This window comes from Silene latifolia, chromosome 6, assembly GCF_048544455.1.
Source record: "Silene latifolia isolate original U9 population chromosome 6, ASM4854445v1, whole genome shotgun sequence".
NCBI classification, from domain to species: domain Eukaryota; kingdom Viridiplantae; phylum Streptophyta; class Magnoliopsida; order Caryophyllales; family Caryophyllaceae; genus Silene; species Silene latifolia.
Genome location: NC_133531.1, coordinates 19,029,029 through 19,056,550, shown reverse-complemented (window position 1 = coordinate 19,056,550; position 27,522 = coordinate 19,029,029). Strand labels below are relative to the sequence as shown.

At 42.7% G+C, this 27,522-nt stretch overlaps 1 protein-coding gene across 1 annotated transcript in view; it reads left to right on the top strand.

Annotated features, from left to right (window-relative positions):
- LOC141586483 (uncharacterized) overlaps positions 1–27,048 on the top strand; it is a 192,039-nt gene extending 164,991 nt beyond the window's left edge. Inside the window, exon 6 of the mRNA XM_074407734.1 lies at positions 26,991–27,048. Coding sequence (XP_074263835.1) covers positions 26,991–27,019 — 29 coding nt within the window. The 3' untranslated portion in view covers positions 27,020–27,048. The remainder of the gene's footprint in view (positions 1–26,990) is intronic.
- Positions 27,049–27,522: the final 474 nt, after the last annotated feature.

Here is a 27,522-nt window from a genome sequence, read left to right as displayed (position 1 = left end):
TTCCTTTCAAGTTTTATCCCAATTGTTTATGTTAGAATTTCATCTTTGTTATTAGATTGTTGTTATTTTCTCTCTTGTTCTTCTTTTCTTTACTCAACCTTGTTGTTTACAAGATTGAAACTTTGAATTTCTCATGTTAAAGATTGAGTCTTTATGTTTATTAAGTTAAAAGTTTGTGCCTTTAGCTTAATCTTCATTGTTTCTTGAATTAAATTGCCTTCACCTATAATTTGAGTTGGATTGTTGCACTACAACAAATAAGGTAATTGGCGACCATATAAGGCGACTGAGAACAGTCGCCATTTAGAATAAAGCGACTAAGACCCGTCGCCCGCACTTCGTAGCAAGGTTTGGTCGCTTTTAGCGACAGGCGTTAAATCGCGCAAATTTGGCGATCAATTTTTTAAAGCGGGCGACCAAATTAAATCGCCAAAATTGGCGATCATCATTAGTCGCCAATTTAGCGACTGCCATTTGTCGCTTTTTAAATATACACGTCATCTCCATATCCTCCAAAATGGCGACGGGTAATGGTCGCCATTTTGGCGACGAACTTGGTCGCCATTTTGGCGACTGATTTCCGTCGCCAATGGCACTTTTTTCCGTCGCCAACGTCCCTAAAATTAATTCATGATCAGAGACTTAGCGACGGAATGCCGTCGCCAAATGCCCAGTGTCCGTCGCCAAAATTACATGTTTTTTTGCCTAAAAATCGTTTTTGACCTAGCCAAATACGTAAAACCTGCAAATAAACCAACACTTCCAGCAGAGAACACATGGGAAGCCAACACAACCAAACTTGATAAAGAAAATCAAGTTCCATACACACAACTACGAGTTCTACGAGTTTGGTCATCTAACATTATCCGGGAATAACTACGAGTTCTACTACATAACTACGAGTTCTACTACATAACAGGGAAACTTGCTCCCGCTCCACTACCACCTCCATGATTAGGATCTCTAGGATCCTTTGGTTGCGGGCGCCACCCAGTGTTGCAATTGGCGAAGAAGGAGTTCATCCGTTCCATTTCCTCCTTCATCCTCCGAATTTCAGCATCTCTCTCGGCATCCCGCCTCTCCCTCTCGGCATCCTGCCTCTCCCTCTCGGCTAATTGAGCTTGGAGCACACTCACGACACTTGGGGTATAAGGTTGTTGTTGGGAGGAAATTGACTTCACCTATAATTTGAGTTGGATTGTTATTGTATGATTAGCAATAGAATTTACACTTCCATCATGATTATGTATAAAGACACCATCTTTGTTGTTTTTATTTCTCTTGGCACTATGATCCGTGAGTAGTTCCCTTCTAGGACTCGGTTTGACCCGGTATGGGTAATTTCACTAATTAATTTTCATATTAGGCTAATTTATTGGGTGAAATTGGTGAGGGTAACTTAGAGGAATGACTTGTTTATGGGTTATTTTTGGGTAGTGTCGATTTGTGACCCTTGTCCACCAACGAGAGTTGGTTAGGTTGGAAATCGGGTACCCGGAATTTGACCCTATTGCTAACCTCGGTTGAGACCGAAAGGGAGAACCGGGGGAGGGTACCTCTAAGTTAGCGTTTGAAATCGACCCTCGAAAGAGGGAGTGGGATGACCCGGAGTTTGATGGGGGCTTATTGACCTTAGTTAATGCTAGGCTACCTTGAGAATTACATGTGTTTTCGGGTTGTTGGGCTTTAGACTTGGGATACCGACTTTCGAACCCGAGAGGGGGGTTAGTTGGGGTAGCTAGTGTCCTATTGCGAACCCGAGAGGGAGGTTTTAGGCGAATTAGAGCCATCTCCCCCTTACCTCTCTACCCCTCAAGATTAGCCGAGGGAATTAACATGTGGAATTACGTATATTCGTGGGAGAGCCGAGTTCTAGCCTTTCCTATTATTTAATCAACTCTTAATCCTTTTTATCTTGTTCTTTGCTTGTCTAGTTTATTAGCCTTTCAATTTGCTAGTTTAGTGCTAGATCGTTACCACCTCTTAATTTTAGTTTGACTTAGCTAAGCTCGTGAATTAGAACGATTAGTAGTCTACCTACTCCTTGTGGGATCGACCCTCTAAAGTGTGCATCGACAAATCATGCACTTGCGAGGTATACCTTGATACCATCAAGTTTTTGGTAGCCTTTGTATAATTTTATCCGGAAACCCGAATCAAATTCTAACTCCAGCAGTTAGAGATGAGGTTGTTTCTGATGAAGCAGTAAACGAGAAGATGTGGGAGTTTCGCAGGTTAAGAAGTGATCTCTTTACATATTTTGAGCGCATCCTCACCGTGATCGATTACCCAAGACTATCAGACTTATGTGCCGGTAGAGTGCTCAACCTAGGAAATGTTTATCTCTACATCAATGATTTGTTGACTAAATATATGGCTACCCAACCTGAAGAAATTGAGGCTCAAGATCATGAAGAAGATAAGGAATCGTCATCTTCATCATCGGAAGATAATTAAGTTCGATAGTTATTTAATTATGTTATGTTTTAATTAATAATCGTTGTAACGAGGTATGGGTTTAGGGTTTGAGGTTTAGGGTTTAGGGTTTGAGGTTTGGGGTTTAGGGTTTAGGGTTTAGGGTTTGGGGTTTGGGGTTTAGTTATATTTTAATTATGTTTTAAGTGGTTTATGTAATGTCGTTGTATTTTAAATTAAGGAATGTTTTAATTAAATTATGTTAAATTATGTTTTAAGGATTGTTTTAATTAAATTACGTTTTAAGTCATTTAATTAAATATCGTTTCATATTAAATTAAATTACGTTTTAAGTCATTTAATCGGATAAATAAATTATAAACTACAATAATCGGATAAATAAAATATAAGGTACAATAATCGGATAAATAAAATATAAGGTACAATAATCGGATAAAAAAAAGCTAAGATCCGGTCTCGAAACTGCGCCATAAAGATAGCTGATGTCGATACATGCCACTATAATGAGATACGCTTTCATCATGTACCCAACAAAGGGGCTATTGGAGGCATAGATGACAAGGGGCGTACCCGGAGCCTCAGATAGTGGTTTCCCGCATGTAATACCCATAAGACACCATATGGGGTACGTACTCCGGTGGGGGCTCGTAAAGGCAAATAAGTATAACTACTACTCTAATGTCGGTGACCTTCTTGATCTTCCCATGAAGAAATACAACATATCACCCAATTGTACATTGTAGCATAACCATATAGATCGAAACTGTCCATCCAATGACCCGAGCCACACGGTATCTGATCCATAAATGTAATTCTAGCTACCTCCGCATCAAATCTCACTGGGCCATAAATATGATCACGGTAAAGGGGACTACGGATTTCCCTAAGTAAATCTATTCTATAGCCATCGTGAAATGAGATTGGTCACCCCGAACAGCATGTGAGAGAACTCGGAAACCACAATGATCGTCTCCGGAAGGATTATACCACGCTTCTAGATACTCGGGAAACCAGGAAGGCAAAAAGTCAAGATAAGGAAAGTACCTCGAATAACCAATAGTGTAGTCTACCTCAAGAGGTGCGCAATGCGATGTGCTGAAACTCCCCGTACTCGTGGTAGCAGTGGTAGACGGTGTACCGAGGCCCGTTTGAGTGGATCGGGGGGTACTAGACGGAGTAAAACGAACCGTCGGAGTGGAACGAGGAGTAGTAGACGGAGTAACAGGAACCGTCAGAGTGGAACGGGGGGTATTAGACGGAGTATGTTGGGAAGACGAGTTTCTTTGGGGCGTAGCTCTGCCTAATCGAACCCGAACTCGTGCATGCTCAACGGCGGACGGCTCTCTACGAGTTCCCCTACTCGGACGTCCTCTAGGGTTCTCGTTTACGTCCTCCTCATCCGGATGTATCTGAGAGTAAAGGGCATCGAACATGGATGATCTCATACTCGGATCTGCATTCCGAATTTCATCGAATAACTCCTCCAATCGATCATCGTCACAAGCCGGCATTGCCTCAGAACCATCGTACTCCAACTTCCTCCAAAATGCATATAACACATCAACAGGGACCCGAGATCCGTTTCTAGCAATGCGATGAAGTGAACAAGCACATAACAAACCAAGTGTAGTAGCCTTTACACAACCGCAATCGATCATCAAGGCATCTTCCGTCATCTTTGCACCTCTTTCGAATTCTCCACGCAATTCAATGATGGCATTCTTTGATATTTTATATGAAAGTCTGGAAAATAATCGATGAATCCCCGTCAACCGCCTCGATCTAGATAACTCCAACGAGTGTCGGATCTCAACATGTTGCGTTTCCATCAAAGAATAATGAAAACGAATCCAAATGCTATCAATGACCAGTTTCGCGCTATTCAACCATCTCTTCAAATTCGCATGAGCCGACTCAACCCGGGATGTAGAAGTGTTCTCAAAATGAGTTATCTTGTTCGTTCTATACTTGGCCCATTTTTCCAAGTGCGGGAACCATTGCCTCTCAATATAAGCCGCCACTCCCGCCCATTGCCTTGCCAAATTGCCCCACGCCACATTAAACTTATCTTCGGTCTCCGCCTCGACAACCGCTTGAAACAAGTTACAAGTTATGTGCTTAGTCCAACTATCCCGACCCGTGAGATCAAGTACTTTCGTCTCCACGTTAGAATATATATGCCAAAGACATAGCAAGTGAGACGAATCCGGAAAAACAGTGGGAATCGCGTTCAACAAACCTGCCTCGCAATCAGTAACAATAGCATTAGGTTGAACGGCATCATTGAGAAGGGCCTTCAGTTTACGTAAGACCCACAGATATCCATCCTCGGACTCATGCTTCACAAGAGCATACGCGATGACAAAGCTCTTCCCGACGGGTGTGACTCCAACCATCTCAACAAGCGGAAGACGGTATAGATTTGTCTTGTACGTGGAATCGATCAGTACCACATAATAGTATGATCGAAACATCTTAACGGCTTCTGGATGCGAGCTATGAACATGTGGGTTAGCTCATCGGTCTCCTGATCAATGACCCAATAATGAACGTACTTATGCTGAACCGCAAGTGCTAGCATCTGTTGTGCCGGGTTTCTCCCATATCTTTCCTCGGCCCTTACTTTCTGAGAACGATTGTAGATTTGTCACCGATTAGGTCTTGACTTTTCCGGATTCCGCTGATGCAAACCCGCACTAATAATAGCCGGTCTAACGTGAGCTCTAACTTGGGCGTCGATATAAGCCAACTCCTCTTCATCAAACTTTGCAAAGTATCTGTCGCCGTCACAATACAACGTTAAAGCATGATTATGAAACCCGGATCTCATGACAAGCTTCCACTTATTCTCTTGTATTTCAACAACTTTCATTGAAAATTTGCATTTGCACCACGTGGTAACCGTGTTAGCCCTCATTAAAGAATCGGCATCCTTATTTACGGGACCTCTTCCACCCATCCGACAAACAAAATAATCTTGTCTCAAATTCGTGTTACAACCAACTCTCTTGTTGCTTGCTCTTTTTATACCAAACCCGAGTCTAAGTCTGATCTCAAATGCCCAATTAAACGCTTCCATACTTGATGCAAATAATCTGGTAGTCGTAAAATGATCTCAGTAATCAATACCGTCTCCATCGTTATTCACCTGCGCACGCATTTCGATAAAGTCGTTAATAATAATTAATTATTTTATACGAAACGAGTCGGAAAAAATAAAAACTAAAAAAAATATAATACAAAGGTAATTAATTATTTTGATTGTTTTATACAAAACGAGTCGGAAAAAATAAAAAATAAAAAAAATATAACACAAAGACGGTAATTATTTATTTTATACAAAACGAGTCGGAAAAAATTAAAAAAATATATATAAGACGGAAGAAAAAAAAAAAAAAAAAAATGGGCCTGGACGAAGAGAATTTTCGTCCAACACCAGGCCTGGACGAAAAATTCCTTCGTCCAGTATGGGCCTTGGACGAAGGAATTTTTCGTCCAGGCCTGGTGTTGGACGAAAAATCCTTTCGTCCAAGGCCCATACTGGACGAAGGAATTTTTCGTCCAGGCCAGGTGTTGGACGGAAATTCTCTTCATCCAGGCCCCTTTCGATATTTTTTTTTTCAATTGCATTTTCAACTAATTGCGTCAAGAAATCTATCATAATTTCGTCTACAATCAAGGCATCTATCCTAATTCGGGAATCAATCGATAATAAAACATAAATTTTAGACAAAACTAAATCGTAAACTCACCTCGTTACTAGCTTCATTGTTGAAATCGTTGTTAAAATCGTTCTCGTTCATGTTGTAAATTACAAATCCCGCTTTTTTTTTTGTTTGAAAAACCGTCTTTTTTTTTGTTTGAAATATTTTAGTGAGACGGTAATTGACTTGTGTTTTAGTGAGACGGAAATTGACTTGTGTTTTAGTGAGACGGAAATTGCATTTTAGTGAGACGGATATGGAGTTATGTTATGGAGGGCAAACTTGGAAATTTACATTAATTGTCGACGATAATTAGTAAATTGTCGACGATATATAGCAGGACCCTTTATTTTTGCTACGGGACAATGAAACTCAACGTCCAGAATGGACTTAGACGACGAAACCTAACGTCTACCATGGGCTAAGACCATGAATGTCCACGTCTAATGGGCCAGAGACGTTGATTATGCACGTCTTATATAGGAGTTGGACAATGAGTCTTGCGTGGGCTGGACAACATTCATGCATCCATAATGGGTTGCTTGCTTTATCCATATACCATATCAAAGTTATCCTTTAGTTGCTGGACAATGAATTCATTCGTCCATAATGGGCCCAGATGTGGGCATTCATTATCTGCTATGGTCCCAGACGTTGAGATTTATCGTCTCATCCATGGCGGACAATGAAACTCAATGTCTCCTTCCATACTCGACAATGAATCCACACGTCCCACACTTTGCTTGACGGCAACATTCATCATCCCTCACCCTTAACCAATTACGCCAACAATAATTAAACAACAATGTGACCATTACTAACCTAATTAAAATAAAATTATTCAGTTTAAACTAATTAAAAAAAACGACTTACTTGAAAATAAAGAAGGAAAACTGATTTGCGAAACGAGAATGGTTGCTACAAGTGTGGTGGTGGTGGTGTTGGTGTTGCTGCAACTGTGACGGTGGTGGTGTAGGTGGTGGTGCGGTGATGGTGGGTAAGAGGGAGTTAGGGAGAAAGAGTGAAAGATAGAATAGTGAAAGGGAGAAGGTAAGGGTAGTAAGCGTCTTTTTTAAAAAAAAAAAAACGTCGACGATTCGTTATAAAACATCGACGACGTTTCGGAACCCGGATGTTTTTTTTTTTCAAATTGATAAGTGAATTCAGCCCAAATGATAATTGAAGTTGCATCGGTGGTGATTGAACATGCTAAAGGCCTAACGCGGGCTATATATAGCGTAGGTTCAATTAGCCTTGATTTCAAACATTTAGTGACCGTCATTATTGAGCAATGCTCAACTTAAATCATTACTAAGTTAGTTGCCATTTGTTTTCAATATGTTCAACTCAAATTTGAAAATAAATTCCAATTTATTTAGGTATTTGACGGGATTCCTTACCACATTTGACTAACTCATATATTGACCTAGTTACTAACACATACCCTTAGCAACACCTCGTTTTACGACTGTCCCTCGTCCCCACCTAAGGGTGGCAGTTGGACCGGGGACTGCCGATTAACTTGGTCTAACACAACCTAAGCACGAGCATGACCCAAACACAACTTAATGTGAATTGGGTTGTCCTAGATCACGACACAAAGACTCGCGGGGTATTTATAACTGCCATCACACTCCAACCTCGTAGAATTCACATTTATGCATCTTAGTTTTTAATTAGTAAGATTATTTCAAGGTTTCTTCATATATGTCATATTGGGTTATGATATTTAGTTTTGCATAGTTCTATAGGTTCAGAGGAAACATATCACTTTTGTTGTACCGTCTATGTCTGCGCATACACCCTAAACTAACCCTTAGACTGAAATCAAGTCATTTTCTATATTAGATATGAAAGACGATATAACTCACAGCACGACAGAGGGCATTGTCACCCTTTAAACCCCACCCACTTCTCCAAGTCTCATCTACATCAACATTTAACACTACTACCACCCTAAGTCCATAATACCTAGACCTGTCAAATGGGACGGGTCTCGGATCGGGTCAGAATACGAAACGGGTCATACGGGTCACGGGCCGGGAAAGGATCAGAATATGGGTTAAGAAATATTTTTTAACATCTTTTTTAAACTATTTTTTTAATTAAAAAAATATTTTTTAAAAATGTAAAACATATTTAAAATTAATTCTTTAATCATATTCAACGTTTACATTAATTATATTGACATAATTATTAAAATAGTTTTTTTAGAACAATTTTTTTATTATTAAATATTATAAAAATTATATAGAATTGACTTTTTAGTTGTATTTGTAATTTTAAGTAATAAAAAAATAATTTATAAAATATAATATATAAATATTAATATTTTAATAAAATTCATGATTTAACTTTGACCTAACGGGTTGGGTCTCAACCCTAAAATTACGGGTCATTTCGGATCGGCTCAAACTGGCCGCGGGTCAAAAACGGGCCGGGCGGGTCGAGTTTTAACAGGTCACATAATACCCGAGCCAGCCCAAAAGGCCCGTTTGTAGCCTGGTCCGACCCAGCTCAGCTACGAATCCAGGAAATTAAACGAGCCCCACCCAAAACCCGCCCTTTAGCCAATTAGCTCTACTAATCGGACCAGTTCCGAGTCCACCTCCACCCGGCCTGGTCCATATCCCGGGACAGCGCCTTTTCTATCCTGGGCTGGTTTCGGGTTGGCCAAGCCCTAAGAGCATTAGGAATGGTCGGTTTGTGAGGGAGTTCTTATTAAAGAACGAACTGGGCATTGCTGTTAGACCTGGTTTGAAAGAAGTTCGTTCATCATGGTTTGAACAGACGAACTCGTTCGTCACATCAGTAGAAAAGTAACAGGAAGAGGGAGAGAGGAGAGCGTGCACATACACGCGTAAAAATAAAGAAGAAAACAGGAGCGTGAAACTCACAAACACGTGAAACAATGTTAATGTTAGGCAATAGTGGCCCCCACCCATTTAATGGGCTCTTTTTCTTCTGTACGTCTTCATTTTTATTGTGTATCATCATTATATCTATAAAAGAATCTTGTAAAACATCCTACGTGGCACAATATAGAAGCACTATTATGCTCTACAAGGCCTCACAATCAACCTCACAAATTCAATTTTTTTTGTCCAATCTCCTTTATTCATTCTTCCATGTCAGCGTCCCAATCAAAATCCATGTCAGCCTCCCACTTAATAAAATCTGAAAACTCATGATAAAACCACAGTTAATGTTTAACACGGTTTTCAAACCCTAAAAAATCTAAGGGTTCGAAAATTCCAAAACAAAATATTAATATTACGTTGAAAAGGTAAGCTGTGAATACTCAGTTGTAGTTTCCAATACCAATTACACTTTCCAAAGCTGTGAATATTATATCACGTTGAATAATAAAGCATCTATATATTAATTACATAACTACATCCTAAAATTCAAACCCTAAAAATAATACCAGTTGGAATTTTTCAACGCCCAGGATATCAAAATATTATACCAATTGCACTTTCCAACTCTTGGAATACTAATATTACGTATAACAAGTAGACATCAATTACCTTATGGATCTCAAGGTTGATCGAGAACTTCAATGGCCATTCTCCTCTTTTTCCTATATTCTTTTGTGTCCAATATCTGTAAATACAAGTCACAATCATAATCATAATTTTTATCATTCTTCAATTATCAAGCTCCAACCATTACCCTTTCTCTTCTAAAATTTCAAGAATCCGAAACCCCTATTCTTCCATGGCTATTGCACAAATTACTATTCTCCCATGGCTATTGCACAAATTAATGTAAAGAGTAGTTCACAAATGGACCAGACCTGAATTCAAATATGAGGTATGTCTATTAACTTTATTTGTCTATATTATTTTAGTTTATTCAGTTTTTTAGATGTATTATTAATTTTAGCCGTGGAAGGTGCATCTCAAAAAATATCGCTCAACCAACTAATCAGTATGTATATACAGAATTTGATCCAAGTTTGTTATTCACTAAAAATTTTAGGATTTTATTCACTAACTATTTTGTTTAAAATGACTGTAATAGTAAGAAACCCATGCTCAAATGACTCACAATTAGTATCAGTATCTTATTTTCTTAACTTTCTATAAAACTTTATGGTTAGACTATTGAACTATACAAAATATTATTCACTAAAATTCATGTTTAAAATAGAATCATCATTATATTTCAATTTCTTTTTATGAGTACAATACAAAAAAATTTATATTTATTATTTTTAAGATTAAACGTATCAAGTTTTAAGTAATAACTAATTTCCTATTTTAGCTACTGCTAGGAAACAACTAATTTCCTATTTTAGCTCTAAGCTCTCTGTGGGTGAAGTTTACACCATCCGTAACTTAACCGTAGACAACAACACCGGACTAGACAAGGCTACCCCTCATAGTTATCGTTTGAAGTTTGAGTTTTCAAGTAAAGTTCAAGCCACAACTGATTCATCTATTCCGATGCATGGGTTTCGTTTTGCTAATTTTAAGGATGTTATTGATGGTAGAGTTCCCGGTACCCATTACATAGGTATGACTCTTTCACATATCTAATGTTTCGTCACTGGATAATTTTTTTCTGCAATTTCTTTTACTTACTATCCTAATATCATATTTTACTCTATTGTAGATTGTATTTGAATTTCTTCTAATTTCTTAATGTTTGACATTTGTTATCTTTTACTCTTTTCAAAATGGCTATCCTTTTTGAAAATTAAGTTGGTGATGCATGTGAACTCTACAAAACTTTTACATTTCATGAGAATTAAGAAAATAAACATTTTTAAACGAATGCAAGAACCTAAACATTTGTTGATGCAAGATTAAGAATTAAGAAATTTTTGTCCTAGACTTTTAAGTTGATGCAAGATTAAGATTTAAGAAAATTCTAAACATCTGTAATTAACGTATAATTAATAGTATGAAAAACAATTATCGATTTTTTGACAGATAACAATATAAATTTCAAACAACAAAAGTTTGTGAATTTAGCGAAATAGATGTAAAGGAAACTTATCTTTTATCACATAAGGATGGCTACAAAATCTTCAAAGATAACTGCTTCAACACCTTTCGACTTGGAGTCTCATTCGTTACTTAACATCATCGCCTCAAATTATTCACAAGAAAAAAAAATTAGTCAATCTGTACAATTACTTAACATATTCTCAATCATAACTGTAAATCAAACTTTAACGTGCTAAATAGAGAAGCTTATGTTCACCACTAGCTAGGGTGAGTTAGCTAAATAGAGAAGGCCGCAGAAGTGTATATCACAAATTGCCATTATAACAGTAATTAGAAAAAGGAAAAAAATTCGAATTTTTTTTTTACAGATCTGGACAATATGGAAGCACTATTATGCTCTACAAGGCCTCACAATCAACCTCACAAATTCAATTTTTTTTGTCCAATCTCCTTTATTCATCAATTTATGGCCATACTCAAAAACTAAATCACGTCAACCCACCCAAACTAGATCCAAAACAACAAACATTTATGATAATCAGTGGCTGATAAATGCTTACCAACTGTTTTTTCCTGAAGCTACCATTTGCAAGGTCTCCACTCTGCAAGACGTTGCAAGCTCCATATATCGACTCCAACACTTAAATTCATAAAAAGTTGTGTAGTTGAGTATTTAAGTCCAAAAACGAGGAAAAAAATATGGAGTGTTATCTAACAAACAGACACATTTGCATTGGAGCTTTTACAAGGACAAAACCAGAAATGAATACAATATCTCCATACTGCATTTAATCATCGAAACAGCTAAATGACGGTCAACATCCTAACCAAAATTAATTTGATTTCTCCGTATTATTTCCTCCGTACCAACCATTTGTCTACCTTTTATATTCTTTGAAAACGGTATTTTAATCGGAGGTAAACTGATTGGATTTGAGAATCGATCAAAATAAACTAAAAAAACCAATAACTACAATCTCAAACTGCAATCAACAAAACATACCTCCGATTAAAATACAATCGGTTTACCTTGATGATGTTGCGTGATATTGCAGTTTGAGAATCAAGTATTTTTTAACATAACATACAATCTCAAACCGATTGGATTTGAGAATCAAGTATTTTTTAACATCACATTTCGAGGATTATATCACGCAATCAACAAAAAATACCTAAATCACACAACATAATCAAATCAAATAAAAAATCAATCAAAATACATCAAGCTTCCACACATGAAGATCTCGAAATTTTTGAAGATCGTCTGCTTATTCTCGAATAATTATAAAAACTCAGATAAATTATCAACAAACCGACCTTAATTTCTTAAGATCCATCGTTTTCACAGATCTGGACTAACCACCATTTTATTCCCTCTTTAAGTGCATCAAATGGTAACATGCAATCTTAAAAAAAGTGTAAATCAGAAATTGCCATTATAACAGTAATTAGAAAAAGGAAAAAAATTCGAAAAAATTGACTTAATGATCACCTTTTCATTGCATGTACCCAATCTTCAGTTTTTCGAACCAATCTCCGGAAAAATCTCCTTCAGCTTCAATTTTTTGCTACGAATCTACCAATTTTCGCAATTTTGATCTGAAAATCGCTTTTCTGTTAATTGAAATTTGTATTGAAATCATCGACTGGAAAGAACGAGGACGAAATGAAGAGATAAGAAGGGAAATGGAAGAACTGACGGTGATGAAGATGAAATGGCGTGAAGTGGAGATGAAATGGCGATGAATTTTTGATGAAATGGTGTGATTTGGTGAGGGAGATATGAGGAGAGAGGTAGATAAGATAAGGTTTGATCGTTTTTTTTTTTTAAAATTAACTATACCTACTTTACGCAATAATTTGGTCTACTCGATTTTCAGTCTTTTCATTTTATGAAAAATTCAGTTTTATTAATTTTACTTACGTCAATAATTTTTCATATCCTAAAAATTTCAGTTCTAACTTATATAAACGTTTCATGTTTACTATAGAATTACGGGTATTCCCGCTATTCACATTTTCATTTTTTTACCTTATTCTTTATTGTCAACAATATTTAAAATGTCCTTATATATATTTATCGATTTTTATTTTTATTTATAAAAATCTATACATTTTCATAAAATTACATAATCGATTTTCTAACAATTATAATATAACGTCTCCTTTAAAAAAAAAAGTATACAACCCCGTGAATTTTCACGGGTGTTACACTAGTTTGTTTACTAATGTAAGTGGTGGTAGGACCCATTTAAGAACTAGAAGAAAAAAGTTCGTCATTGTTTGAAATTAGTTTTTAGAAAATGAGTTTGTTATTTGGTGAGGTGGCGCTGAATCGCTGATGTGTTAAAGAACAAACCCATTTTCTGTTCCACCATTGCTAATGCTCTAAATACCCTAAGTCCTAACTCCTAACACCAACAATTTATTACCAATCGCTCATCCCCAATTTCTTGCTGTTACTGCCAAATATAGTGTTGTGGAAACAATGAAGAGCTGTGAGAATTCCGCAACTTCATCAAATCTGCGGCAGATTTCAGAAACATCATCAAACATTCACCAACATTTCACCACCAATATTTCAGAATTCAACTACTTGCCACCTGAAGTTTGGACCCAGATTTTATTATCATTGCCGGCCAAAACTCTATTAAAATTCCGGTGCATATGTAAATCTTGGTGCTCTATTATCGATGACCCTGATTTCATTCAATTACAGTTTCGACTTTGCAAAATCAATTCTGGGAATAATCAATTATTGGTAGCCCTCGAGGGTTTAGGGATCAATCGAGATAAAGGGTGTTTGTTGACAGTTTGTCAGCCTGAAACTCTTCAAAGCACCGGTCTCATTTTTAGGAAATCTGATTCGTACCGCTACCGGGTTGCAAGTAGTTGTAATGGGTTGCTGTTAGTGGTACAACATGGTTCTCATATAGAATGGAGATTGTGGAACCCTTGTATTCGCAAATCGTTTCTACTTCCTACTTGCCCACTCGACACTTGTTGGTATTTGTTAGGGTTTGCCCCTGATAGTAAGGATTTTAAAGTGGCTGCGTTTGCATTTGAAAATAGTTCGGATATAGGTCCTAGAAAGATACTTTTTGCAGTTTATTCACTCCGTGATCAACTATGGACTGTTAGAAATCTGAACATTACTAGTATGCGTGAGCTTTATTCTCTGTCAAAAGCCGTGTTCTTTCGAGGGGCAGCATACTGGCTTGCAGAAAATGATTACCAAAGGAATGAACCAACTCATCTTGGTTCCTTTGATTTTGATAAGGAAAATATCGACCTTTTGGAACTGCCATTTAGTTTGGACGAAACACGCTTCTACAGGTTTATGTTTCTTCTTGGGGGATCGCTAGCCGTTTTTAGTATTTCTCAAGTAACTTCCAGCATATGGGTGTTAGAACAAGACAATGAAAAGGGGCCGTGGACTCTATGGTTTTCAGGGAAATCAACTCCAGATGCTTATCACTTGTTCCTTTACTGCATTATTAATCACATAAAGGTGTTCTATTATGAGAGTGATGGTGGCTTTTTTGTTTGCGGGGACAAGGCTTATTATATAGCTAGTTGCCAAGTAAAGAAGTTGAAGAATACACCGAGCTACTATTTTGATCTGGAAGCGTATTCCGAGAGCTTGGTGTTGTCCAAAGGATACGGAGCCCGTGATTTGAGGGATTTCCCATGAATACGGGAATATTTCTCCTACTAATCCGTATATCAGTACTATGTTTTGTCTTACCAATGGTTTTGGGAAGAACCTCTCGCTGTTAGTCAACTAACCATGAATATGTCAATTGCTACTTGCTTAGTGAGAGATCGTACTATTCCTAGCATATTGTTGTAGCTTCTGTTTTTACTTGCCATCCCCTTGGCTTTGTTTGGCTCGAAACTGCTGTACGAGTTTATGTTATCTTATGTCTTATGCTTAGATACTTCTATGTGCAATTTCTCATATATGAATGAATGAGCTTACTTGCCGTGTTGTGTATTATATATTATTACAAGTGATCCGACTTGGTTACTTACTTGAGATGTTCTTGGCTACTCATTTTGACATGCTTACAGGGAAGTCGCTGGTAATCCATAAAACTGTGATTGCTCTCTTCAAATCTAAGTTGCAAACAACGGTTTCAAGTTTCACATCTTGTATATTACTATGTGAGTGATGAGTGATTCGTCTGCAAGGGACTTTTGAGATGTTCTGGCATTGGAGTTCTTTTTTTTTTTGGGTATCGAAATTGAAACAGTCTGATATACTGAGAAGATGTATAGAAAATGAGCAGTAAAACAACTAAAAGCTCATTCCTCTGGAAATATTTCTTACTAGAAAAAAACCCGTAACTCGAGAGCTAGATTTCAAACGAGCTAAGACCTGCTTAGTTCAAACCCAATACTTGTTTATACAGGCCTATAAATTAATAAAATATTAATATTAATACTAATCATTACGAGCTACGAAACTTCAGGACAGCATGGCTGTTGCTGTTGAGAAATTGAGAGATTCTTTAATCCATGCAAGCTCATTGTTTTCCATGTTGAAATCAAAATCAGGAAGATCAGTGTGTCCAAGGTCGTCAAAGCCGCTACTGATAAAACTGTCTATGGGAGGAAAGCCGTTTACAAGAGCGACGAACGAAGCTCCATTTCCAAGTCAAGACCTTGGCCAATGTCACTTTGGAATTCCTCCTTAATAGTGCTCACATCAGGAATCACATCACATTCCTCCTTTGCATTAGAATCCTTGACCGTTGTATCAGGAACATCAGAAATTTCGACGCTATTGGTTTGTGAATTGGAAGTAGTATCAATATCAGGCAGTATAGCAAGAGAGGTCTTAGACAATGCACTTTCAGAATCCTCGGAAACAACAGAAGCAGCAGCAGCATTCAGTTTTTTCTCCGCAAGAAGGGGCTCAAATTCCTTCTTCTTAAGCTCATAAGCCTCAGAAGCTTCTATAGCGGTATTAAAATTCCCCAATCACATGCGCTTACCAAAAAGAGGATGTCGAATCTCAGCCACCCATTTCCCCCATTTTCTCTGCCTAACACCCCTGTACTTCACTGAAGTGCCTGTGTTTGGAGTAATCTTAGTATCAGAAGCATCAGAAATATCGACTCCATTGGTTTGTGAACTGGAATTAGTATCAATCTCAGGCAGTGCACTTTCAGAATCGACGGAAACAACAGAACAAGAAGCATTCAGTTTTTTTTTCTGCAAGAAGGGCCTCAAATTCCTTCATTTTAAGCTGATAAGCCTCAGAAGCTTCTGTAGCAGTATTAAACAACCCCAACCAAATGCGCTGTTTGAGAATAGGATGTCGAATCCCAGCCGAAAATTTCCCTCCTTTTTTCAAGGTTTCTTCATATATATGCATCTTAGTTTTTAATTAGTAAGATTATTTCAAGGTTTCTTCTTATATGTCAAATATTGGGTTATGATATTTAGTTTTGCATAATTCTATAGGTTCAGAGGAAACATATCACTTTGTTGTACCGTCTATTTCTACGCTTACACCCTAAACTAACCCTTACACTGAAATCAAGTCATTTTCTATACGCAAATTCTCACTTGTGACGGGTACTATTCCGTCACAAAAAACACTGTTCACATTTGCGACGGGTCAAATGTGACCACTTTTTGATAAAATGTGACCATTTTTTTAGGTGACATTTTATGAACAGTACTTGAGTGGCTACATTTTATCAAAAAGTGGTCACATTTGCCCGTCGCAAATTGTGACCGTCACAAGGGAGAATTGCTGTTTTCTATATTAGATATGAAAGACGATATAACTCACAGCACGACAGAGGTCATTGTCACCCTTTAAACCCCACCCACTTCTCCAAGTCCCATCTACATCAACATTTAACACCACTGCCACCATAAGTCCCTAATACCTAGACGTGTCAAACGGGCCGGGTCTCGGACTGGGTCAGAATATAGAACGGGTCATACGGGTCACGGGTCGGGAAAGAATCAGAATATGGGTTAAGAAATAATTTTTAACGTCTTTTTTAAACTATTTTTTTAATTAAAAAATATTTTTTAAAAATGTAAAATATATTTAAAATTAATTCTTTAATCATATTTGATGGGGCATATTCTGCACCCGCTGACCGAGTCAACATATTGACCAAGGTCAAAGCCAAAAGACAACAAGTCAAAGGAAAAACAGCCTAGCCGACGAAGCCTGTCGGCCTGTCACTTGGGTCTCGGCCAGACAACTAGCCGGCCGAGAGGCACATCCGTGTACTCACATCCAGTCCCCTCGGCATGGAGTCAACCAGGCCTGCCGGCCTGCCATGGGTCCCTCGGCCGAGGGTAAGATAGTCTTTCCACCTGCTACGACCACTTGACCACTTGACCACTTGGCCACTTGGCCACTACGTGACAAAAGGTGAAAGTCTATAAATACTCCACTTCTCTCATTGAGAAAAGGATCTGAAAACTAATCCGAAAATCATCTAATAATCTCACAATCCAATAATCTGGTATAAACTCCCTTATCTCTCTACAATATACTTTGCCAAGTAACATACAACTTATCTCTCTAAGTTTACTGACTTGAGCGTCGGAGTGAGTACGCTTGGCCCCAAGCCGAGTCCTCAGTTTGTTAATCTTTACAGGAAAGAGTGAAAGGAAGAGACGAGCAACGACATCATTCTACAAGCTCACGTGGTCACAACTCTGCTTCGGAATTACACCCGGAATAATTGGCGCCGTCTGTGGGGATAGATACTAAAAGCTAGTCACCTCCCTTACAAAAAAAAAAAAAAAAACAAAACCCATCCAAAGAGCTAAGAAGATGTCAAAGCAACAAGAAACTGTGAGTGAAGGAACTGCATACTTCCAGGATGACACGTTCCCTAATTCTGAGATCGGGCAGTCCCCCACCGGCCGGATCACTGAACCGGCGTACGGGATGCCGAAAGAGCCAGAAACACCGCTGCCTACCGGCCAAGTCACTGTCATGGGACACGTGGTCGATGCGGCCAAATTGAACCTATTCCTGGACCTGATGGGTAGTACGCCGGTTACCCCTGTCACTGCGACGGGGGCGTCAGCGCATCCAAAGGTGACCAGGGCCCATAAAGTGAACCCGAACAACTTGTCCGGAGCGATGCAAGGAGTTGGGCGTACTAAAACGCCAGCGGAGCCCGTGGTGCCGGTGGCAGACCAAAGTCCTTCCCCCACTCGCGGGAGGACAGCGTCGCCGCGGCAACAACGAGGCCCGCCCCGAAGAAATGAAAGAAGCCCGACTCACCAAAGTCGGACAAGAAGCCCTTCCCGCCACATGGAGAGAAGCCGGACTAAGGTTGCGAGTAGCCGATCGCCGCGTGTCATTCGACACGTGGTCAGACAGCCCCTCAGTGCCTATGTCCTCGAAGTCCCTGTGTCAACTAAGCTGCAGCTGCCGTCCATATCATACAAAGGGGATAGCGACCCGACCGACCATGCCGAGGCTTTCGAGTCTTACATGTCGGTGTGGGAGCAACCCGATGAGGTGTGGTGCCGAGTCTTCCCAACGACCCTCCATGGCATGGCTCAGAGTTGGTACAAGGGGCTACCCAATGGCTCGGTATACTGCTATGCCGACCTGAGAGACAACTTCATAGCCCAGTACGCTTGCAACAAGAGAAGGGTCGTGGAAACCTCGGATCTCCTAACTATCCGACAGGGGGAGGACGAGTCCCTCCGAAGCTATGTGAAGAGGTTCGACGCTAAGGTTCAGCAGATCCGTGAGCTGAACACCGAACTGGCGGCCTTCGCGCTGATGAAAGGCCTCCTGAAAGACGAGTTCAAAAACGAGCTCATCAAGTGCGAAGACCTCAACCTGGACTCCGCCAGAAAGATGGCCGACCGAGTCGTAAAGGTGGAGGACTATTACAAAACCTGGGTGGGCCACAGTGAAGCTGGGCACCCAGAGAGGAGGAGCCGCCGGGACAACGTAGATGAAGGACGCCGTGACGGGAATCGGTCACGGCCCGAGAGATTCAATAGGAAACAGCACTCGGCGGGCGCCGGGGGGAGTTCGGGACCATACACCCAGAAGCGGTACAGCAGTCTCACCCCCCTAGTCAAATCACTGGCCGAGGTCTTTGCCCTAAGCAAGAATGAAGGGCAGAAATGGGCAAGGCCCCCCAAGGCGAGGGGGGACGGTGACCTTAGCCAGTTTTGCGAATACCACGGCCAAACCGGCCATAAGACCGACAACTGTCGGCATCTGAGGAACGCCATCGAGGAGCTAATCCGAAAGGGGACCCTCAGCAAGTATGTAGCTGGAGGCCCAGAAACAAGCTCCGACGGGCGAATAGAAAATCGGTATTCCGGCGGATGGGAGTGATCCAGGTTGTCATCGGAGGAAACGAGAACGGTGGGTCAGCTAATGGGCACAAACGGCACCTAAATGAGCTATACCAAGCCATCAACTTTGTGCCCAAAACAGCGATCTCCGCTTCCACCGTCCCCGATATAACCATCGGAAAGAAGGACTACGAAGGAGTCGTCGCCCCGCACAGCGACCCGATCGTAGTCCACCTAGATATAGCCAACCACTTGGTCAAAAGGTGCCTGATTGACACAGGCGCATACACGAACATCATGTTCAGGGAGTGCTTTCTTAATCTCGGTCTGAAGATTGGAGACCTGAGCCCCTGCACTAACCCGCTATACAGCTTCTCTGGGGCCGGCCTGGTACCCCTGGGGTCAATCAGACTGCCGGTGATGTTCGGCCAAGCGGACGCGGCTAAAAATGTTTTATCTGAGTTCGTGGTTATCGATGGTTCATCTGCCTACAATGTTCTCATAGGCCGGGTCACTTTGAGCGAGGCCGATGTTGTGATGTTCGGCCAAGCGGACATTGATGTATGTCTCAGACTGGGGGGAAGCACAAAAGCTCGTCTCAAAGGACGAAAGAGACGAAGTAGTCAATATCCAAGTATCTGCCAGAGGGTGTAACATGCAATCCCTCAAAGTGGCGAAGAAATCAGAGAAAGGGAAGAGAACATCCTTACAGCAGGAGGGCGATCCGATGAATACTAACGTCGGCATGGTCGAAGGAGCCCAGACCGAGGAAGTGGAAATTGACCCAGAGCGCACCGTAACTATCGGTGCCGACCTGGAGCCAAAATTCGAGCCGATCTCCTAGACCCTGCCGAGGAAGAACAAAGATGTCTTCGCATACTCGGCGGCGAGATGCCAGGCGTGAGCCGGGAGGTGATCGTTCACAAGCTGAACGTACTCTCCACCGCTCGCCCTGTCAAGCAGAAGATGAGGAACTCCTCGGCCGAGAAGGATGAGGCCATCAAAGCCGAAGTAGACAAATTATTAGAGGCGGGCTTTATCATGCCTTGTACTTACCCTGAGTGGCTAGCAAATGTTGTAATGGTGAGGAAGTCATCAGGGGCGTGGAGGATGTGTGTTGATTTTACCAATCTTAATAAAGCGTGCCCTAAAGATTGTTATCCCTTGCCTCGAATAGATAGTTTAATTGACGCCACAGCAGGCTATACTATGCTGAGCCTGCTAGACGCCTTCTCAGGGTATCATCAGGTATTCATGGCCGAGGAAGACATGCCTAAGTGCGCATTCATCACCATTCACGGCACATACATGTATAAAATGATGCCGTTCGGTTTGAAGAACGCTGGCGCAACTTACACTAGGTTGGTGGACAAGGTGTTCCAAAATCAAAAAGGGCGAAACATCGAGGCTTACGTCGACGACGCTATTGTAAAAAGCAAGTCTGACAGCGAGCACTTGGCCGATTTAAGCGAGACATTTTGTTCACTAAGGAAATATTCAATGAAGCTCAACCCAAAGAAATGTAGCTTCGGTGTCCGGGCCGGCAAGTTCCTCGGCGTGCTTGTCAGCGCCAGGGGAATTGATGCCAATCCAGAAAAAGTCCAAGCAATACTAGACCTGCCGGAGCCGAGAAATCGAAAAGAGGTTATGACGCTGACAGGGAGGATGGCGGCTCTTGCCCGCTTTATCTCTCGGTCGGCCGACAAGAGCACTCCGTTCTTTACAGTGCTGAAGGGGAATAAAAACTATAGCTGGGGGGAGCAACAGAGCACAGCTTTCAGGCAACTGAAAGCTCACCTTCTGACACTGCCGACCCTGTCCAGGACGACGCTGGGGGAGACGTTATATCTATACTTAGCAGTTACCTCGGCCACGATCAGTGCCGTAATCGTCAGGGAAGAAAACAAGCAGCAATACCCAATTTACTTTATCAGCCATACACTGCTGGCCGCCGAAAGAAATTACCCACTGATTGAAAAAGCGGCCTTTGCCGTCGTCGTTGCCGCAAGAAAGCTAAAACCCTACTTCGACGCACATCCCGTGACGGTCTTAACCGACCAGCCATTGGAGAAAGCATTAGAAAAGTTCGAAAAATCCGGCAGACTTATCAAATGGACAGTGGAGCTCTCCGGCTTTGGCATTCAATACAAGCCAAGGCCTTCGATAAAGGGGCAAGCGCTTGCAGACTTCCTGGCCGAGTGCACATATCAATAAGAATCACATCCCGGCGTGTGGGAAGTGTATACCGACGGATCCTCCACGGCAAACAGCTCAGGAGCCGGCATCCTTATCACCAGCCCTAACGGGGACGAGTTTGAGTACGCCTTGAAGTTTACCTTCTCGGCCTCAAATAACGAATCCGAATATGAGGCGGTGATAACCGGAGTCGAGTTAGCTAGAGCTGCCGGAGCGGAGCATATTGTGTTAAAGACAGACTCACTCTTAGTGACTAATCAAATCCGAGGAGAGTATGAGACTCGAGACGACGGGATGATAAGGTATCTGGAGAGGGTAAAAGCTGACACCTCAAAATTGAAATCTTTCCAAATACAGTGCATCCCCAGGTCTGAGAACAACCGAGCCGACGCTCTCTCAAAACTTGTCAATTCAAGCACCAAGAATGTCAGTCGAACCGTGCTGGTGGATATCAGAAATGCTAAAAGCATCACTGAGACCGTCGGCATGGTGGGCGACATCGAAGCCGAGACGACGTAGATGACTCCGATAATGAAATACAAGCTGACAAAAGAGTTACCGGAGGACCGCAGTCTCTCTCAGAAGATAAGAAGGATCGCCGCGAGTAGACCTGGCAAAACGGGTCAACGGGTCGGGTTCGGGTCGGGCCAATTCGGGCCGGGTCAATTCGGGTTTCTCGTTGAGTTCGGGTTAATTCGAGTCGGGATGGGTCTTTTCGGGTTTCGGGTCTATTTCGGGTTTGTTGTCGGGTCTGTTTCGGGTCAAGCGGGTCGGGTCATTTTGGGTCGGGTCATTTTCGGGTCAATGAATAATAGAGAAATAGTCATTTCAAGTCTTTTCGGTTCAATTAGAGTTATATTTTGTCGGGTCATTTTCGGGTTTAGTGGTTCTGGATCGGGTCATTTTCGGGTCGGGCCAGTACGGGTCAAGGAAGCTCGGGTCATGTTCGGGTTGGGTCGGGTCAATTCGGGTTTTCGGGTCACATTCGGGTGATGTAGTTCGGGTCGGGTCAATCGGGTCGGGTTGCTTTTGCCAGGTCTAGCCGCGAGGTACTTAGTGTTCGAAGGAGAATTATACAGAAGGTCCGTGATAAGACCACTCTTGAAATGTGTCGGCCCAGCCGACGCGGAGCTTATACTGACAGAGATTCACGAAGGCATCTGCGGACACCACATGGGGGCGAGAACGCTAGCCCACAAAGCTCTCCGAGCCGGCTACTTCGGCCTACCATGCTTTGAAAGATTCCGAGCAAAAACCAAGAAGTGCAAGAATTGTCAGATGCATGCTCCGGTGATACATGCACCTTCCCGAGACCTGCAACCAGTACTTAGTCTCCTACCATTTGCACAGTGGGGGATGGATTTATTAGGACCATTTCCGACGGCCTCCGGAGGAAGGAAGTACCTAATTGTCGCCGTTGACTACTTCACCAAATGGGTCGAGGCTGTCGCGGTACCTGCCAAAACCACGGCGGCCGTTAGAAAGGTGATTTGGGAGAACATCATAACACGTTTTGGGCTACCCCAAGTCATTGTATTTGACCACGGCCGAGAGTTTTGGAGCGACATGGTGATGAATTGGTTGGAAGAGCTCGGTATCAAGTTTGCATACTCCTCCGTCTGCCACCCTCAAAGCAACGGGCAGGCGGAGGCAGCTAATAAAACAATACTGAACGGGTTGAAGAAGAAGGTTGAAGATCTAAAGGGAAGATGGGCTGATGAACTACCCGGCGTCCTGTGGTCCCTTCGAACCACGGAGAAAGAAGCAACGGGGTACAGTCCATTCCACCTAGTCTATGGGTCCGAGGCCGTCACGCGAATTGAAGCGGCCGGTGCCGACATTCGAACGCAAACCTTTAACCCAAATAAAATGAAGAAGGCCGAGAGCCTCCCTGACTGGTCGAAGAAAGTCGAGATACGGCACGACTCAACTTGGCAGTATATCAAAACCGAATGAGAAGAGCCTACAACCGTAGGGTCCACAAAAGGGACTTGAGAGTAGGAGATTTAGTCCTGAGAAAGTCGGCCGCGACCAACAAAGTAAACATCCATGGTAAAATGACGGCCAACTGGGAGGGACCCTAGAAGGTGGTTGAAGAAATGAGGCCGGGGACATACCGGCTGACAGACATGGAGGGTGTTCCTCTAATGAGCCATTGGAACACAGACAACCTTAGGAAATATTTCGTATAACGGCGGAGGTGCCCGAGACCGTTGTGGGCACCCCAACGCATGATTATACCTTATGAAGAATGATCCAAGTTTTCCATCGAAATGCTTGTCCCCTCCGTAGTCGTACCAAGGTAGACGCCACGGCCAAGGCCGGGCAGTCATCGCAATGGCAGTTGATACTCGCGAAAGCGACCAACATGCTTATTAGACGCCACGTCAGTCACTACAAATGCGGTTGATACTCGCGAAAGCGACCAACATGCTTAAGAACGTATAAGTACAGTTGAGAACGCAAATCTGACTGCCCCGTCCAATCCGGGAGTGGCAGAGGAAGCGATCAATATGTCTATAGATACGAACGCTGTCGAGCCGTAACCTCGATTGCCTCGGCCAAAGCCGGGAGTGACGGGGAAAATCGACCGATACGCTAACATGTTCACAACAGCAGTTGGGAAGCGCAAATCTGACCGCCTCGGCTAAGACCGGGAGTGGAAGAGGAAGCGACCGACATGCCAACATGTTTAAAAACGGTTTAAGTACAGTTGAGATACTGCCTCGGCCAAGCCGAAGGTAAAACGAAAAAGCGCTCAATATGTTTAAAAACGTAAGAAGACAAATGAATGGAGGATAAGATCAAAGCCTCGGCCAAGCCGAAGGCAAATAAACAAAACTTCATTAAAATGTTTACAGGTGAGGCAAAACAAAGTCGACGGCCGTCCCCATAGGGATAGCCTAAACACAACCTACCAAAGTTTAACAAAAACAAAAGGTACAACAAAAGATTACAACATTCAGACTTGAGCCAAAAGGATGGCAGGGAGGAAAGGCTCAATAGTTGGCCCCCGAACAGCTGAAGCTATCCGAAGGGCCGGGTGAATCTGGTGACGACCGCCCGTCTCCCTATGCTTGTTGCTGCTCACCACCGGCAGCAGTAGCAGCGTTACCAACAGTGGGCGGCCCAGAAAACGACTTGGCAGCTTCACCTGCCATTGCCCTCTCAGCCTCCTCCCTGGCCTCCTTCACCTTAACATCCCGGGCCGCCTTGGCCTCAGCTTCCTGAGCAGCCTTCGCCTCATCCGCAGCCTTGGCCTCCGCAGCAGCCGCCTTCTCATCAAGAAGCCGGTCAAAATCTTGCCACGGGAAGGTACCTTCAGGAAGGAGCTCTTTGATCGCATCCATGGTAGCATCTTCAGCTTGGTCCCGGTACCGGGCACACATGTCAGGGATGATGACGGTTTTCAGCTTCTCAATATCCTTCTCCCTCTGAGCAAGGATAGCCTTTGTGTTCTTATGCTCCTTCGCCTCGGCGCCATGCAGGTCCTTCCATCTTCCCCTCTGCTCAACCATGGTCTTATAGCCGCCCTCAAGCTTGTCCTTCTCCTCCCGCAGCTTAGCGGCATCAGCCAACGCAGACTGAACCTTGGCTTTCTCGGCCAGGACCACCTTCTCAGCATCCTCCTTAAGCTTTTGCTCAGCGAGGAAGTCCTTCATGGTGGCCAGGAAATCTTTCTTCGTCGACGCGGCCTCCTTCTTAGCAGCGGCAAGCTCAAGCCTAAGCCGTTCGAGCGCAGGGGAAGATTGAGCCATAAGCTTTTCTTGCTCGATAAGCTGAGTGCCGGCTAGTTCAGCCCACCTCACCAGCCTTTTGGCCAACTTTACGTCGTCCTCCCTGAGCTGAACACAGGAAGCCTTCTGGGATGAGGAGTCGGCGGTGACATTTTTATCGCACGTCTGCACAGGCTGCTTCCCCAATTGCCGTTCAGTGAGAACGACAGCCGGCGACGACGGATCTATAAAAAACCCAGACAAAGCATCCATGTCAACATTCATTGACATATCAGAAAGCCTGTCATCAGGAATGCCTAAAGAACCTGCTAAATCCGAGCCATGGGTTAGATCCGTACCAGTCTTAGCCTTCTTGGATAGAGGGTCGGCTGGCCCCTTTTCTTTCCCGGCCTCGGTAACAGCAGCAGCAGCAGGCGTTGCCTCTTTTCTCTTATTTGAAGGAGGAGAACCCTCCACAACGGTGACCTCCTCTTCAACATCGACGACCACCTGCTCCTTTTGGACTACGGGGATTGTATATTGAGTTGGAGTTGACGCCGTAGCCGCCGTAGACGTTGTCTTTGGTCTCCGGCGCGGCACGTTACCGCCAATCTCCGCTTGAGTCGCCGCCATATCCATTGCCTTCATCGCCTGCTCCATAAGTTCGTGCGGGGCCGGTCTGCGATCACGTGGCGCGGCCTTAGGATGCAGCTCAACAACTTTCCCGTCCTGGTCAAGTCCCAACTTCTTGAGGATGGAGACAGACAGATCCCGGCCAAATCGATCTGCAAAAGAAACAAAGCAGGAGTTAAGCAAAAGAAGTAAACCGGGGCTAAAACATCGAAGCATAAAAGCAAAGAGGGGCCTCACACCGACCCTACTCACCCTGGCCGAGGGCCGGTATGAGGCCGACGTGACAAAGCGGCTCGTCTTGAAGGACGATCTGCGTCGGAGGCATCCACCCCTTCGGAGTGCCATCCTTCATCGCCTCGAACATGCTCATGGCCCGCGCTTCGTCATCCTTAAGATAGACCTTCTTGGCGTTCATCTTAATTTTTTTACGGGAGACGTATCTTTCATGCTCCCCCTTACTCTCACACCGCAAATTGACGCGGCTCTGGAAGGATCGGTGTAACACTACGGTTTTATGAGTCTCTGGGTACTCTATCGAGTAGGCCTTACTCTGTCGAGTAAGGGTGTGTTGTGTTTTAAAAATAGTTTCTGACCTGTTGGGTACTCGATCGAGTAACCTTGATACTCGATCGAGTAACCTTGATACTCGATCGAGTAAGGGGGCACTCGATCGAGTACCTCAGCTACTCGATCGAGTAGCCGGTTTACGAGGGATGTTTTGTCGGGTTTTGTTAAATGATGCGAGATAAGTATAAAAGGCTGTCCGTCACTTTTCTTAGTTCTTTTATCTATTCTAAAACCTAAGTGAGGAGAAAAGGAGTTACGTAGTTTGTTTGTCATCGCATCATTAGCAAATCCCGGAGCTAGAGGTGTCGGATTTCATCGTTCTTTACACCGTTGTGATCCTTGTGTCGAGGGTAAGCTTTACATATAATTTTTAGACTGTTTCGTTAGAGTTGGTTAAACCCTAATTTTGGGAATTGGGGATTTGTGTTAGTTTTGTGATTGTTAGTAATTATGTGATTATATGTTAGGAGGAGGATTCGTAGAAGAGGAATTTTAATACAGCTGTTGAGACCGTCTGATTGTGTTGCTTTCCAGGTAGGATTTCCTACTCAGTATTAGTCCCATAATGAGATGATTGTTGATGTGTTGAGATTGATTGTTTAATATCGTAATTGTATTGTGACGGCTGTGATTGTGATTGGTTGTCTTTGGTTCTCGAGATGCGTTCTCGGCTGAGTGGAGTCACTTGCGGGAGTGGCTTCACGCCCTAGTTTCGCCCTTCGTGGAACCCGCCACGGAAGGGGATGTGCACATTAATGAACAGGGAAATCGCTCAATATGAGGAGCGGGGATTTGGTGGGTACGGCTGCGGTCTCCCACTGGCAGGGCTGGTCTAGTGGACAGTCGGTGATTGAGATTAATGGGACTGGTGTGATTGTGTGTGTGACGGTGTGAGATATCTGGTTATCGTATTGTTGATATATATATAAAAACTGTGTGATTAGTACTGACCCCGTTTAAATGTTTTAAAAACTGTGGTGATCCATTCGGGGGTGGTGA